The sequence below is a fragment of the Bos indicus x Bos taurus genome, chromosome 4, assembly GCF_003369695.1.
Source record: "Bos indicus x Bos taurus breed Angus x Brahman F1 hybrid chromosome 4, Bos_hybrid_MaternalHap_v2.0, whole genome shotgun sequence".
Lineage (NCBI taxonomy): Eukaryota > Metazoa > Chordata > Mammalia > Artiodactyla > Bovidae > Bos > Bos indicus x Bos taurus.
The window spans coordinates 5,135,798-5,153,580 of record NC_040079.1 but is presented as its reverse complement, the minus strand read 5'-3'; the positions used below and the strand labels follow the sequence as shown (position 1 = coordinate 5,153,580).

General features: G+C 39.6%; 1 protein-coding gene across 18 annotated transcripts in view; it reads right to left on the bottom strand.

Annotated features, from left to right (window-relative positions):
• KMT2C (lysine methyltransferase 2C) overlaps nt 1-17,783 on the bottom strand; it is a 254,936-nt gene that overhangs the window by 144,436 nt on the left and 92,717 nt on the right. For 15 of the 18 annotated variants that reach the window (XR_003510636.1, XM_027538515.1, XM_027538520.1 and 12 more), the window contains exons 3-6: nt 13,787-13,928; nt 7,680-7,880; nt 4,385-4,530; nt 3,322-3,431 (exon numbers count right to left, since the gene is read on the bottom strand). Coding sequence is in view for 17 of the 18 variants with exons in the window: in XM_027538515.1 (XP_027394316.1) it covers nt 3,322-3,431; nt 4,385-4,530; nt 7,680-7,880; nt 13,787-13,928 (599 nt within the window). In the remaining variant the exon portion in view is untranslated. The remainder of the gene's footprint in view (nt 1-3,321; nt 3,432-4,384; nt 4,531-7,679; nt 7,881-13,786; nt 13,929-17,783) is intronic. The other 3 variants (XM_027538533.1, XM_027538516.1, XM_027538526.1) reach the window with 1 other exon arrangement.

Sequence of the window (17,783 nt, the reverse complement as noted above, 5' to 3'; positions counted from 1 at the left end):
ATCCCAGCCAAACTTCTCAAAAATTAGCCAGCAGAGTTTCACTTTCCAGAGTCAAAAAATATTAATTTTTAACAAATGGGTTTAAAATATACATCAACGCTTTAAAATATTTTACTCAGGAAATTCTGTGTCCAGGATTTTTTGGCAACAAATGTGAGAATATTTTGTTGTTTGAGTACAAACTTTCATTGTTTCTGGCAATAAACTAACAATAGACACAGTTCCAAACATCTGTTACCAAAATGCTCACCTGGTAACATGTTACCAAAATACCCCCAGCAAATATTTCTTTGAGAAGTCATTGCATTCTCATTGCTGAAACATCACCTTTATCTTGAAGAGGCAGATTAAATGTTTATTTTCTTTACAGAGGCAGGTACCGTAATTTATTCAGTCACATGCTGTCCTAATAATGGTCAACAAATTTGTAACACCTTTTTTTTTTTGTAAAATAAAGCCTGTTCTGGGCTCAACAGCACTTTTACATACTTTGCCCCTAAGGAACCTTTTGAGATTTCAAAGTCATTTGTCACACCTCCCCACCCTCATCACTTAAGCAGAACTATAAAGATGTCCTCTATTTTAGAAGGGTTCTTCTGACACGTATAAATGTATAAACGTGAGTAAAATTCACCACAGTGGTGACCTCCTTTAACACTCTGGCACTTATTTTTTTCTCGTAACTATGAATGATTCCATGAATGATCTTTAGTGCTATTCATTTAGGCCACAAACATTTACTGAGGAATGACCAAAACAGAAAAAGACAGTTATCAGAATGGCACTATTATGTAGTGAGGAGAGACAGACAAGACTATTAAGTAAATGCACACTGTGTTAGAGGCCGCTAAGTACAGAGGAGAAAACAGTCCACCAGGGGTGTGACGGGAGGAGGCACCTGAATTTTCAACAGGGAGCCCCGCAAAGACCTCACAGATAAAGAAAACTTGAGTCAACACCTAGAGGGGACGAGGGAGGAAGCCATGCATGTGTCTGAGGAGAGCAGTCAGCAGAAAGGGAACAGGAACTGCAAAGGCCCAGAGCTGGACAGTTCTCAGTAAGACCGCGGAGGTCAGGGCGGCTGAAGGAAGCGAGGGAGGGGAAGGGTTACTGCGAGCAATGTCTCAGAAGTGCCCATGGGGATCGTGAAGATCAGGGAGGCCCAGCTGGTCAGTAGCAACTCGCTTTTTTTTTTATTCTTAATAAAATGGGAAGTAGCTGGAGAGTGTTAAGCAGAGAAGTGATGTAACTTGACCTTCGCTACTTATTTATCTATTTACCAGTGTGGATCACTCTATGGATGAAAACCCAAGACTATCGTTAATTTTTGTTATTGCTCAAGTTGGTCCAGCTCTTAGGAGCTCCTTGAGGTTGGCTCCTATGCTTTCAACAAGTCCCCGTCTCAGTCAGCACTTCCTTGCTTTCTGGCACCTGGTCTTTCCCTGCACCGTGAGCCACTTCCAAGAGCCTTGGTCCTTTTTATTGGAGAACGCTGGTTACAAACCAAGATCTGGGCACTTGACAGGCTCATTGCTAGAAGTCATTCCTTCTATGCTTTCAGAAGGGACAGAGCTAGGAGATACACACATGCATACTAACACCTGCATACACATATACCTAGATTTCAGTATCTGTCCACATAAATACTAAAAACCATGAGTTTATATTGATACCTCTGATAACTCCATTCTAACACCACAACAATCATTTTAGAATAGTACTCGCTAGATTACAGCATGTATGTGCAGTTTTTGTTTGATTTTGTCTTTAGCTTTATGGGTATCTAGTCAATACACTATTTTTCAGGGCTCAGTTTCTTCTCTACCCTTCACTGTGAATTTGGCTATTCCTTTTAAGGTTCCCCCAGAGCCCAGACAGCTGTAATTGCTTATTTACAGGGTAGGTGAAACACTCCTATGGTTCCAAGAGTCAGAGCTGTACAAAAAGATATATATAGCTTCTTCAACCATTCTATTCTGTGCGGTTATTTAGGTTGTTTACAGTACTTTGAAAATTAAACAGTGCTAGCAAGTATTAACCTTTAATGGCACAAGTTTCTGCATTAGTGAAGGCATATTTTCAGGACAGAATCTCAGAAAGGCCCAAAGATAAGTGCATATATAGTTTGTGAGGCACTACCAACCTTCTCTCCAAGATATGCACCCATTTGCATTCCTGTCAACAGGCATATGAGTGCCCATTTCCCTATGGCCTTATCAAAAATAAGCTGCTACAGTTCAACAACCCAACACCACAAAGTGCCTTTTCACTTTGCTTCACTGCCTTTCCTATAACGCTTCTGCTTCTCACTGTCCAAAAATATTCCAAAACTACTTTTAAGCTACTCAGGGAAGAACCAGCTCCATGACCTATCACAACGATGACCTGGCCATCAAATATGCTCAGACTATGGAAATCATTACCGGGCATTATACTGTTCAAAATGTGGTAATAATGTAAGCCTTTAAATGTAAGGTCACACTTCCAAAACAAACACTCTAACTTGACTAAGTTTAGAGGTGAGAGTTACTCATCCATTTAAATTAGGTCAATTTGATCATCTGAGTAAAGTAAATGTTACAGTAACTGAATAATTACTTAAATCTAAATCCTTGTCTCAACTATGCCTTTGAAAGGTTTATCTGTATTAAATCTGTGTAATTTCTATGGCAAAAAATTCCACTTTTAATATTCCTTTGGAAGGCCTCTTTTCACTTCTCCCAAACATATTTGTCAAAAACCAAGGGGAATTTTTAAGCAGCAAAGCAGTTTTACTTCACAGGGTTTGTTGCTTTATAGATAGAAGGTAAATGCTACATTTATTTTTTGATTGAAAGTCACAGTGAAAGCTCTGAAAGATGGCAGACTGTGTATATGGTATCGCTTTGGGATAGTGCCAGAAAGACAAACCAAACTGCCAACTTGACTGAAAAGAAATTATTTTAATCAATTTTTAAAATAGCAAACAGAACTAGCTCACATTGTGGACTAAAGATGTGTCAAATCCTGTCTCTCCTAATTTAAATCTTCGTCAAAGAGTTTTGTCTTAAAAGTGTAAGATGCCTAAGTACAGTCAGTAATCTCTGTTTCTAAAAATTTTCTTATTTAAATGTAAATTATTTAAAGATTAGTGTTTATTGTACAACTTAACATACTATATAATCTAGTGGTCTGCACAAACTACTCTTGGATATCAATAATTTCCTATTTTAAGGGTTTTTACATTACAGTAATCATTTAATAAATTTTACAAGTGGATCTTTATGTTGACACAGCAAATGTTATAAAGTTGTGGTTTAAATATGTGTTTCTTGTACTTACTTCTGTGCTCCCTGAGACAACAGCTCTGTCCACGTTCACTAATAACGGTTCTTCCATCTGGCACACCCCCAGTGACCACTCCACACAACGGTGGTGAGCCCAACAAGTGCCTAACATGGTTAAAGTGAAAAGAAGCAAATAAGTAAACATTAAACATATTAACGCTGATAAGTAAAGATGTAAAACCCTTCCGTCGATTCTAACGTGTGAATATACAATGCATCCTATATTTGTGCTTCCACTAAAGCAGCCCTTCTCAAAATGCATCATCTGGGAACTTGTGATAAATGCAAATCTTAGATCACAACCAAGACCTACGAATCAAAACCTCCTGCCACGGTGCCCAGAAAGCTATGTTAGCAAACCCTCCAAGTGATTCTAATGCACACTGTATTAATGACTGTTTCTTCAAGAAATTAGTTTCTAGTAATTCTATTTAAATATTACTATATTTTTATTTGATATATTTACATAACTATAAAGGAAATTTATTTCTTACTTTATGACAAACTACATATACCCACTCTTCCACTGCATTCCACACCAATCATCGATAACAGCTCAGTCTTTAAATTCTCTATCACTTGAACAATTACATGCAATTCAACTGCAGAATGAAATTTACTCAAAGCCCCAACAGCACTGAGTCATAAATATGGGCTACTACACTGTATTACAGGACATCCACATGGCTAAGATCTATTATCCTTCACCCCTACTTTAGGAAGACCCAGACTGCCATGGTCCCAAGTTTTCACAGATCCCTTTATAATCTCTCTTTCTGCAATTGTCAGATTTCCATGGCAGTGCTGTCTACACAAGTGAAATGCAAATATTTATAAAAGCATCCACAGCCCAGTTATGGCCCTGTGCAGATGCTGAATAAGTTAAACATAATCAGACAATTTTTTTTTACCTAAGCAGGCCTACTTAACGAAGATGTTTTTAACAACAGTGATAATTACTTCTAGATGAATGCTATTTACTATTAAGTTGATAATTGGCTCAAGTTAAAAAGCCTTGCAGAATCAAGAGGTAGCTATTATTGAAGACTGGCTCATACCTGTAGGATCAAATAAGGCTTGGACGTCAATGGCATCAGGAAGGCCAACCAGACTGAGCTCGTCCCACAGTTTACCAGGCTGGTCGTCTGAAGCAGTCTGCGTGCTCACACTGACACGAGTCGCGACACTCTGCTGAGGCCGTTCCCTGGAAAAGAGAACACAAAACAGACATGAAAGTGAGAAAAAGGAGAAAACGGTTTCGCTTCGTAACGACTTAAATATAAGGTATTGCCAAATCAATTTTAATTTATTTTGCATAAACTGCTTATAAAATAACTTCTAGGATATATGTCATTGTTCATAGCATTAATATTAATATAAAACTGGGTAGCTATATTATATATCATGTAAGCAACAACTAAAAAAAAGTCTCCAAATCCATAAGGAAATGTTATAAATCTGTAATTTTTTAATTGATACTCTACTATTCTAGTCAGGAACTGTATGTTGTCATATAAAATGAATATTCCCTTTGGCCTTACTTAAATGCTTAAAAAACATAACATGAGCAAATCAGAAATCTCTAACATGCTTTATGGCAAGGGCTACCAACAACAGAGCCGGCAGTTAAGTTTACAGAAAGAAAGGTTATTTCCCAGGGGAAGGAAAATCCACTACGAAGTGTGACGAGGGAGGCAGGGGGAGGGGAACGTGTCAGCAATCTTGACAGCCGATCTATGCCGCGACGCTACATGTACCCTCCGCTAAGACTTCACCTCATAAACCGCAAGTCAAAAGCAAAACCAAAACAGCTACTGGTGACTTGGGAATAAGGGAAATAGTGTAACAACAGCTAAAAGTTCCTGATAAAAGTGAATGCTGAATAAGATACGCCACAGATGGGAGGTTTCATACTTTGAAAGCCCTAGAACTTCAGATATTCATTGAGATTGGTAAGTAAACAATGACTGTTAATGTGTCTAACAGTAAACACGGGAAATCAGATGGTTGGCACTAAAACTTCAATTTTCTCCTGATATCAAAGTATTCAGCCTGATGATAATTTTGGATTAAGTCACTATTGAATATAGATTATAACTCACTGCACATCTGTCTGCTGGATATTTATCATGATTCCTATTAAGAGAAAATCAGCACAATGACCAGGGAACTAAACTTTTTTATACCTGGAATCATTGAAAGAGAAAAAGTATTAACATTTTTCAGTAAGTACATTTAAATATCAAACCATGTACAAAATAACCAGTATTTTTTATGTGCAGCATTAGAAATGCACAGACTCACTTTTTTTTTTAAAGTTCACCATGCTATGCTAATTCCAAATCTCATTTTTATGAATGCCCACGGTGAACCAAATGAGAACAAACCTTCCTATAAATATGATCGCGCCCTTCCTGAAAATACACCTTCATTACTAGTCACTGCCAATTTATCAGGAGGAAAAAAAGAACAACAGTTTGTCTATAACGATGAACGTACTGTTTGAACATATTTTCTTTACACCAGAATTTGATGGGGGCACAGATATAAAAACCAATGGAATGACTAAACATTCTATTACTAACCAGTTCCTAACCAGTAGGTTAGTCAAATTTGACCTTAAGTATTTACAGTCAGTGTGTATGCAGACAATGTGATGCCAACCCTAAGGGTGACAGGAGCCCAGCTTAGGAAAGAGCAGAAACACACATTACCCACCCCCCCAACAAAGTTTAAGTCTAAAACAAACCAAAAAGAGAGGAAATGATTCCTTGATTATATATTCTTATATTTAGTACACTATGAGGGAAAAACTATTTTAAAATCCTGCTTTTCAAATTAAAAAAATTAACTGGCTGTCTATCTGGATTACAACTCATTAGCAACATAAATATTATAAATATTTAAAATCATTACCAAGCTAAATGATTTCCAAATTTTGCAAACATGTTTTATTCCTAAGGTCCATTAACTGGCCTGTTATCATCACTTAATAACTTGTTAAACACTTAAGTGCATATAAAGACTTTCACTAAACCAAGGTTATTTTTTACATAATTATTTTTAGCTCATAAAAGTTTTCATTAAAAATTAACTAAGCTTATAAAATAAATAAATGAAACCCAATTGTACTTCCCAGAACAGTTCTTTATTAATTGCCATCATTCAAAGCAGAACATCAGTATATCAGATATAACCTGGTCCAGTCTATTAAATTTACTAATGACTGATGGACTTTGGAAGTTTCCTGGACTTCTGATACAGTTTATTAGAATGTGAGCACTCAGTTGATCACAAAAGGTAAAGCAAGCCACGGCCTCTAAAACATCAAAACTCTAAATACAACACTTCTGAACTTCCTTAAGCTGTTCCACCTTAAATTCTTTTAAAAGAGTTTTTCTTGTTATTGTTTCATTTCCTACTTCTGGTCTTCAAGGCTTTGGCAGCAGTCCAGAAGAAGGAGCCAATCAAATAAGTACAACACAACAATGCCTCAGTCCTTAACTCTGGCCACCAGCCAGGCAGGCACTTGGGTGATTACATCATCACCCTCAAGGGCCAGAGCTGGTGAGCCTTCCAAGCTAAATTAATTTTTACACTTTCTCATCAACCACAGAAACTTCTACTCCCTCAACTACTAGAGCCAAGTCCACGTATGAAGATGGCCTTCAAAAAAAACTAAAACATATAAAAAAAAATTTAACTCCAAAAATAAACATATTAAGATAGGAGTTTTAGGGAACTAAAACATCCATGAATATAGACATACATGTATGATTATACAAACAGTAAATGTTTTTTAATTACATTTGATTTATAACTATATACATATATGTAAATTCTTTGATTTAAAAAAGATCTTTAACTTTAGAAAGGGTAGCTGTATTATAGTGTAAGTGTTTATAGGATGGTTCACCATTCTCTAAAGCGTAAACACAAATAAATAAATGACACTTAAAGGACAAGACTAGTAAAAACCACTTTGGTTTTGCTATTCTGTTATGTTATATTCTTACAAACTATTTAAAACATTTAGAAAAAGGAAAGAAAGATCTCATTAATTCTTAAAAATTGTCATTCCATTTATATGAATCCCCTCTAGGCTTATATTATGTTCTTTAAAGTTTTCTTCTTTTTTGTTAATATACAACTAAATGTTTTTTTAAATAAAGAAAATTTTGAGAAAATGAATGTTTGCTGGGTTAATGGTGAGTCATAAAGCATTGTATGGACGTTGGAAACACAAGAAATCATTTGGTAACAATCCCATTCATACAATCTTAAACATTTCAATGAAAATAAACTATATATAATCTTACTGCATTTGACCCATTTATATTCCAAATCGCTTACTTTCTCTGTCCTCTTTGTTTTCGTGGTGCCGAGTTTTGTGTTTTCTCACAAGTTCCGTTGCTGTTGTCATCAACATCTTTCTTGTTAGAAGGCTGATTTTTCCATGGCAAAATAAACCCAGGCGTTACTCTAAATTGTTTTAAGTCTCCTTGTCCTAAGGAACTTTTTTCACCACAGTAACAAAAAGCGCAGAGCTGTTCACTGGCAAAATGAAAAGGAAGAAAGACAGAGAAGTAGTTTTATTTAATGATTTCAAGTTTCAGACAACTGCAGAAATACTTGTGCTTTAAAATTAAATACTGTCTTTAGTGCAAGCTAAGTGTTTAAATCTATAGTAATTATACATTTACAATTCTATTTTTCTACAGCATGATTTTTAGAAATAGTAAATATACCAAAATATTATATTTTGTACTTAGAAAAACAATTTTCCTTTAAATCTGACTCCAAAAAAAAAATCAAAGTATTAAAAAGGAATAAAGTAAAAGCTAAGGTTGGACAAGAGGGTATGGTTTAATGGCCACTCAATTATATCCCAGCTGTGTAAAGCAAGGGGTAACCAAATTTTATTTAACCAGATGGAACACACACACAGAGATACACAAATACAAATGTAAGCGGGCTAACGAGCAGTTAGTGGTGGAGGGGAGGAAGGGGTGCACAGGGTCTGTGCGCAGTGGGAACCGGATGAACCTGGAGTGGTGAGGCCTTTCATTTGCTACACTGTAACCAAGGCAGGGATGGGACATCACACACTGATCAAAACTCAGGACTATGTAAGGCAAGAATGAACACTACTGCAGCTGTGAACTGTAATACTAAGATCAATACTGGCTTATCAGTTGTAACAAAGATACCACACTAACGCAACATGCTGACAACAGGGGAAACGGAGGCACAGGACCCTTGGGAATGGGGACTCTGCCATCCGCTTAATTTTTCTGTAAACCTGAAGTTGTTCTAAACAATAAAATCTATTATTTTTTTTTTTAAAGAGACCACTTTAAAAGCTAAAGGACAAAAAAACCAATATATATTTATGGAAAATATACTTAGTAAGGGATCTTAGGAACAAAACAGGATGAAAAAGAACCACTCCTCTTGGATATATTTTCTCTTCACAACATACGCATGGCTGCTGCCCTCAACTCTTTCTTCTCAAGTATTGAAGTTCCCACCATCACCTCTGTAGTCTCTACCCCAGTCTTGCATTAACAGGGGATAGGAATTATCTACAATCTTTTCAGATAATGTTTAACATAAGTTAAATTCATAGTGGACCTCTCGACAAACTGCCTTTTTAAAAAAAAAACAAGTTACCTATTTTAAGTTTTTCCAATATTATCTATTTCCATTTTGTAATAAATGTGCTGCCTACTGATACACACACACACACACACACACACACACACACACACACAATTACATGTAGTCTATTTTCAGAAAAATAAAGTCCAATGTGGGAAAAGTGTTCTTCTTGCCTCAAGGATGCTATCCACCAATATCCTTAGCCAGTATTTTATTAATTTTTAAGTTTTCTTATTTATAATTTTCTTTAAGCTATTAAAATTTACATTTTCTTCAGCATACCCTGTTTCTGGTTTGTTTCGTCCTCTAGAAACATTACCTATGAGGAGCAACAATCAGATGGACATCAACATCAACTGACTAGGAAATGGAGCAATACTTTTAAAGCATTAATACTAACAAAGAATAGTTTAACCTTCAATTTATATCCAAAACTATCGCTCAAATGTGACGGTATATTGAAATTATTCCCAAGTCTCTGTTCAGTTCAGTTCAGTCGCTTAGTCATGTCCAACTCTTTGCAACCCCATGAACCGCAGCACGCCAGGCCTCCCTGTCCATCACCAACTCCTGGAGTTCACCCAAACCCATGTCCATCGAGTTGGTGATGCCATCCAACCATCTCATCTCTGTCTATCTCATCCTCATTCTTCTCCTCCTGCCCTCAATCTTTCCCAGCATCAGGGTCTTTTCAAATGAGTCAGCTTTTCGCATCAGGTGGCCAAAGTAATTGGAGTTTTAGCTTCAACATCAGTCCTTCCAATGAACACCCAGGACTGATCTCCTTTAAGATTGACTGGTTGGATCTCCTTGCAGTCCAAGGGACCCTCTAGAGTCTTCTCCAACACCACAGTTCAAAAGCATCAATTCTTCAGCACTCAGCTTTCTTTATAGTACAACTCTCACATCCATACATGACCACTGGAAAAAGCATAGCCTTGACTAGACAGACCTTTGTTGGCAAAGTAATGTCTCTGCTTTTTAATATGCTGTCTAGGTTGGTAATAACTTTCCTTTCAAGGAGTAAGCGTCTTTTGATTTCATGGGTACAATCACTGACCTCAGAAATTTCACCGCACAACAGACCCACAACAAAAATATTTTTAGAGAAATATTCAAATTATTAAAGAAATAGGAAATGTTACAAGAGATGCAGGATATAAAGATGGACAACCCAGAGTAATTTATTGCTAAGTTTAAAGGATGCGCAAGGGAAATTCCTGGCTTCTGCTCTGGAGGTGGAAAGTCACGGAGAGCTCTGGCCCCATGGTCACAACATACAAATTCACTTTTCTTGAACATTTCTGATTACAGGAGTCACAGAGCAGCCAATTCACCTTCAACTGAACGAAAGGTGCTTCCAAGAAGACAGGAGACACAAGCACTTGCTTAACCTGAGGAAGAGGCCCCCGACGTCTATAAGCAGGCTTATGAATTCAGTGACAATTTTATAAACTGCTCCAGGCCAAGAGGAGGCGGTATGAGACTACACAGCATGTGGGACTTGCAGACACACGGGGAATTATAGCCCAATCACCAGCTTCTCTCCGCACCCCTCCCCAGGGGCTCAGGGCCACCACTGGGGCCTGGGGAAGAGCCCTGGGAACACACCAGTCACGGGACAAGCCTGGGGGCAGAAGCGCAGCAACTTGGGGAGGAAGACACAGAGACCCAGCCAAATCTTCCTCCTCCACTTTCCCAGGGAGAACAAAAGCCAAGGACTGGCAGAGAGAGAGAGAAAAAGTTTCCACCTGCAAAGCTCAAGACCAGTTGTAGATGAAGGAATGGGGGGGGGGGGGGGGGGGGCTGTGCAGAGCGGGCCTCCATCATGGAGGAGGGGCAAGGCTCCATCCTAGACCCAGGCCAGGCCAGGTCTCCAATAGGCCCCCCCGGACACAGAGACACAGTGTTCACCTGTGAGCAAAGGTGAATCAGAACAAGAAATGGCCTGCCAATCCAATCCACACCATGAGTTGGAATGCAAAATAGTACAGCTACACTGAAAAATACTTCAGCATTTTTAAAAAATTACTTCTCTTAGGTATTCAGCTAAACGTAATAAAAACGCTATGGTTCACACCAAAACCTGCAAGTGAATATTTATCCCAATTTTATTCCTAACTGTCCCAAAGTAGAAGCTACCCAAATATCCCTTAACCGGGAAATGATAAACTGCAGCAGGCAGCATAAAACAGAAGCCACCTCAGCAATAAAAAGGAAAACAGCTACTGACATATGCAACCACACAGATGACTCTCTGAAGCATAATGCCAAGTTAAAAGGCCAGAATCAAAAGGACACATGATTCACAATTCTGTTCACATGATGTTATTGCAAAGGCAAAACTACCGGGTCAGAAAATAGGTAAGTGACTGCCTCGGGCAGAAGATGGGGTCAGGGGTGACCGCAAATGAGCCTGGGAGAATTTTTCAGGATGACGGAACTGTTCTTTACCTTTGTGGTAGTGATTATATGACAGTATGTAACTGTCAAAACCCACTAAACGGATGAATTTTACTGTATATAAACTAAACCTGAGTTTTTAAAAATAAGCAAAAGGTTGGGGGCCCAACCAAGAAAACAGAAATAGGATGTATTTAAATCACTAGAAAATGAAATGCTAGATGATCAATGCAAAGAGATAAAGCATTTATACTGCTAAATCTAAGAAATCAATTAGGACTGTAAATCTGAATTTCAAAATGAAATTCATAAAGAAACATGGTCAAAGCTATGGTTTTTCCAGTAGTTAGGTACAGATGTGAGCGCCGGAGCGTAGAGAAGGCTGAGCACCAAAGAATTGATGCTTCTGAACTGTGGTGTTGGAGAAGACTCTTGAGAGTTCCTTGGACTGCAAGGAGATCCAACCAGTCCATCCTAAAGGAAATCAACCCTGAATATTCACTGGAAGAACTGATGCTGAAGCTGAAGCTCCAATACTTTGCCCACCTGATGCGAAGAGTTGACTCACTGGAATAGACCGTGATGCTGGGAAAGACTGAAGGCAAGAGGAGAAGGGGACAGCAAAGGATGAGATGGTTGGATGGCATCACCGACTCAATGGACTGGAGTTTGAGAAATCTCAGGGAGACGGTGAAGGTGAGGGAAGCCTGGCATGGTGCAATTCATGGGATCGCAAGGAGTCAGACATAATGTAGCGACCGGACAACAACGACAACAACAGGAGCCTTGGGAATTCCCTGGGTCTAGTGGTTAGGACTCCGCACTTCCACTGCCGGGCTGGGGGTCTGATCCCTGGTCAGGGAACTAAGATCTTGCATGCCTCAGGGTGTGGCCAAGGCGGGGAAAAAAAGAAATATGAGCCTTCGGGGATATCATCTTAAAAACAAAATATAATGTGCAACCAATAGAAAAAAATTACCAATGCAATAAAAAGCAGAAAAAGAGGAGAAAAGTATTGGTTTCACAGAGCTCACATAAAAGAGGGACAATAATCAAATGAACTGCTGGGAAATAAAAAGTGTAACAAAGGGAAATAAAGCAGAAACACTGGGTAAATGCAGTGCAGACTGTTTATTTTTTATCTTTCATTTTGAAAATTTTCAAACCTTCTCCAAGATGTAGAACATGGCAGGGATTTGAAATTTTTAGCATTATTAAAATATTTAATGTAAACAGAAGAGATGGCCATTAGAGACAGTTTGAGGGAAACTTGACTTATGTTTTAGAATGATCATTTCTGCAACTGCACTAAGAACAATCTGGACTGGGGAAAGCAAACAGAAGTGGTGAAACCATCTAAAAGGCAACTGCTCTCTCCTAAGGGTAACAGGGACTGGAACCAAGAATGGCAGGAAGTTAGGACGCTGAGTACTTGTCTGCGACATCTTCTAAAGTCGAGCTACAAAATTTAGGGTGTGAGGTATGAGAAAAGACAGACATCAAGGATTAACTCAAAAGGTTTTGGCCTAAACAACTGGATAAATATTGGTAATATTTATTGAAATGAAGAAATCCTGGGAAGAAGATTTGGGGTAGGCATAGGGTTAAGAATCAAGAGTGGTTCTGGACATGTTACGGGTGCAATGTCTAGCATACTTCCAAATAGTGATGTCAGGCAGAGAGATGGACAGCGTTCATCTGAAGTCCAGAGTTCAGAGAAAGGGCGGCCCTGGAAATACAAAGGTGTGTTCATCAGCACACAGACAGGACCTAGCTATCAGACTGAATAGAAGTGAACACGTTGAGGACTTCAACCTGAGGACTCCACCGTTACAAAGTTGGGGGGGTCGCCACAGAAGCCAGCAAAGACAAAATGAGAAGGGAGATGTGCTGAGAACGAAAGACAGAAAATGTTTCAAGGAGATGGGAATAGTCAACCAATAGATGGTTTCAGTTTTATTCATGTGTTCCAAGAAAGATCTAAAAACTAACAAGACTCCAAAGCTAAAATATACACAGAGGTTATAACATCCTATATTTCTTTTTTAAAAAAAATGAGAGAGGGTAAAGAACAAGAGTATAAGCTTACGTTTACAAGTAAATAAGAAAATCAGTCCTTATGCTTAGAGTTTAGACTTTTTTCCTCGTCTAGGAGCTGCACACTGGAAACACCCTGCTCTGGTCTGAGGGGAGCAGAGTCACAGGCCAGACCATGGCTCTGTCCTATAGCCACGCAAGCCCCAGACACGCTCCACCCAGGGACACACAGAGCTACCAGCTCTCAAATCCCACCCAGGTCTGTGTCCTAAGCTTGCACTCTCTGCAATTCCTCTTGGTCAACTCACTGCCCTTCTTCCTATCACTAATTTCTGACCCAGCTGCATTCCTTCTCGAACCTGATTTTGGCTTCCACACCAACAGAGACCAGGGAGCTTGCGGATTCCTCAGACACAGAACGCTGAAGGGCTGGGACCGGCTGCTTGCTGCTGTCCACTTCTGCTTCAGCATCCTCTTCTGCTGATTGTTCTTTGATTTCTGCTTAACAGTAAAACAAGAGAATATCAAAGTCACTTTGCATTACATCACTCTTTGATGAATTTATCTATAATGCAGATAGCACGAAGGAAAAATAACAACAAATGACAATACATAACGAACACAGGAAAAACTTTTGTATTTGTTGTTCAGCTGCTAAGTTGTGTCCGACTCTTTGCGACCCCGTGGACTGCAGCACGTCAGGCTACATATAATCAAAATAATGTAAAACAGCATAGCTTTCCAAATTGCCGCTGACTTAAGTTTCGATCTTAGTAAAATCTGTTAAGAGCTGTTAAGAATTTTCAGGATTACAGCAAGTCCTCCACAAAACAAACATACTTTAAGGTGACTCGTAAAAAAATTTCTTCATAATTTATGAATTGAAATTACCATTAATTTAAAACAATCATGACACAGTCTCTAATTGTCAGCCATTCTAGGAGCAAAATGACTAAAAATGACACACCTTAACTCCACTGCCTTTTTCAGTTATGCTCAAGACTCCCACCCCGAACACTACACATACCTTCTTAGGAGGCAATCTAACTCTGAGAGCATTTTCAAACACCATTACTCCTAATATCGTTCTTCTCTTTAAGTAAAATGATACATCCACACTGTCTCCCACACTGTACTGTTAGACGTCAACAGGCACAATTCCTCCACCAGTGCTCCTAATAAAATCCCATGCTCTTGGCGCCCTCTTTCTTTCCTGACGTGAAATTCACCCGTTACAGCTTTCTGCACAACTATCCGCAAACCAAAAAAAAGAAAAACGGCGTCCAGCAGTCTCAGCGCCCCGTCCCTCCTCCTCCGGAGGGGCTGCCCTGCACCACCTTCCCCCTCGATGGGCCTTCCCACACAGCACCCGTCCCCCTGCCATGCAGAGTTCCCTCCACCTCCGCTGGCGGCAAGAGAGCAACCAACCCAGGGTCCGCTCAACATTCTGGAAATGCAGGGGCATCAGGGATCACTACCAGCTTGGAGCCCTCTTCTCAAGCACCAGTTCCACCAACTACTAACTAGGCAGCTTGACGTAGAAGTCGCCTCTCTCAGCCTCAATGTGCTCCCCGAAACGTTAGAAAACCGCCTGTATCTCATGAGGCTGTTAACAAAGATGAAACGGTCTAATACCTGTCGCTTCAGCTGGTTTGAGGCCTCCAAATGTGAGTACAGCTCTCTATATGTCCTTTATATATTCATCTTTGAAGAGCGTAATTATTATCCAGGTTTCAACAATCTCCTGTCTTCCTGAATTTTAAATCAGTATCTCTAGCCCTAACTCCTCTCCTGAGCTCCAGACCTCACTTTTGCTGCATACAAGGCACATCCAGCAGCTTTAACATCCACTTAGATATCAAATTTGATTTCCTGCCTCTCAGATCACCACTTCACTAGGACTTCCCTATCAAAGTCTTCTAGATTCAAAATGAATTCTAGGGAGCTATTCTGACACTTTCCCTGGTGCCTCAGACAGTAAAGCGTCTGCCTACAATGCAGGCGACCAGAGTTCAATCCCTGGGTCAGCAAGATCCCCTGGAGAAGGCAATGGCAACCCACTCCAAGACTCTTGCCAACCCACTCCAAGACTCTTGCCTGGAAAATCCCATGGACAGAGGAGCCTGGTAGGCTACAGTCCACGGGGTCGCGAAGAATCAGACATGACTAAGCGACTTCACTTTCACTTTCATTCTGACAAATAATTTTGAGAACTAGCAATTTGTTTATTTAGACTGTAAATCCTGTCAAATCATTAATGATGAAATGAGGCATCAGAGATGATTTTGACTTTCCTATTTAAAATAATGGTTCTTTTTCAAGTTGAAACAGAAAAGCTGACCATAAATTAAGTGCTTATGGATCCTATTAATCATAGTGTCTGTCCTATCTACCCCAGCCACAAAACTGGTATAGAATCAAATATACAAATACAAAATACATTTGTATCAAAGAAGGATTATAAAAAGTTCTGCAGGTTTTAGTATATAAAAATGTTAAATTTCTGTATAACAAAGGACTCCATGAACAAAATTTTAAAATATATCACAGATGGAAAGAAAACACATGTGATTTGCATCCCCCAGAAGATATTCAAGTCCAGAATATGTAAAGAACTCCACAGATGAACAAGGCACATAACCCTGTAGAAAAAAATGGACAATGGACAAAAATCCACGCTCTCTGTTATTCAAGTCTTAGTAGAGCTGACTGTATTTTCAAGCCTTTCTTGCAGCTCAGCATGGCAAGCTCTCACCAATAGAATGTGACCAGAAGGGACCCTGCGATTTCTTCATCACCTTAAAGGGAGGGTGCTCTGGACCAAACTATGTTTCATCTTTCGTATGGACTGGACCATGGAGGTGTCAGCAACCTTTCTGCAATAATGCAGAAAAGAACACCACTCTGAGGAGGGCAGAGAAACTAGACGGAAGGAACCTGGGTCCACAAATAACCACAAGGAACAAAGACATCCCATCAGCCTGGACCTCTCCCTCTCAGAAATACTACGTGAAGGAAAAATGAATATCCAAGCCACTGCTGCATCTGGGCATCTCTGATACAGCAGTTTAACCCATGCTCTAATTAACACAGAATACGGCACCAGGTGTGGAGAAGTGCCGTAACAAAAACGGAAAATGGGTGGGCTGATAAGCAGGCAAGAAAACAGTAATAGTAGTGTTTGGAAATCAACTGACACCTTTGATGCTGTATCAAAACATCAGTAGTGCTGTGACCTGCAGTAACTTGAAAGGCAGACCAGCTGCCTCCAGAGCTCTAGGGAAAGCATCTGGAGAGACACAGAAATTATTCTGTGGTGCCTGCCCTCTAGCGCTTTTGCAACCAAAGACAGAAAGGAACATGGGACTGCTTGAGAGAGTCTCTCTGCCCACAGGGTCAGACACAGCTGAGCACACACATACCCAAAATACTACGCGTGCCAAGTCATTTCAGTCGTGTCTGACTCTTTGCGGACTACAGTCTGCCAGACTCCTCTGTCCGTCGGTTGCCATTACCTCTTCCAAGGGATCTTCCCAAACCAGGGATCAAACCTGAATCTCTTATGTCTCCTGAATTGGCAGGCGGGCTCTTTACCACTCGCACCACCTGGGAAGCCCCCAGATACCACAAAATGACAAAATACTATAAAGTGACCATGTATAAAAGCACTTTATAAAGAAGCACTTCATTTCTACTCAGAGATGCCCAGAGCACATGTGTACCATTTCCATTACTAGGTAATAAGAAAGGGTAAGAGTCAGAGAAGAGATGAGAACTATAAACGAGAAATAAGAAGGCCTCAGAAGTTTACAGACAGTGGGTCAGGTGGACGAGCGTCATGGCACCACATCCTTTTGGAGCATGTTTCTGTTAAAAGCCAGCTCCAGTCAGCCTCACTCCCAAATCAGGAGCCCTCCATAGGGTATGGCCTGCCTGCTCTCTCTCAATATTTCGCTAGCTACCACTAGGGCCTCTAGTTAAAACTTTTCTTCTGGCAAATCGAGGCACAATCTCAGGTATTTCCTTGTTTCTATCCCCCTGCAACAGAAAATACATAACACCATAAACAATTTGGGGGTTCTGTTTATTGCTTATTGTACCAAACACAGGAGGCAGCACCCCACTACACACACTGCGAAGCAGCTACTGTATCTGCGTTGCAAACCAGAGCCTAGCACAAAACCTAGATGTTCAGTAATTGTTTAATTAACTGATTAATTATATGTTGTATAATATAAAGTAAGCAAATAAACCTTATTATAAGGCAACACATAAATTAGAAAAAGCACAAGAAAACATAAACCAACTTGTAATGGGCTGCATGTGCTCAGTCTCCTCCAACTCTTTGTGACCTGT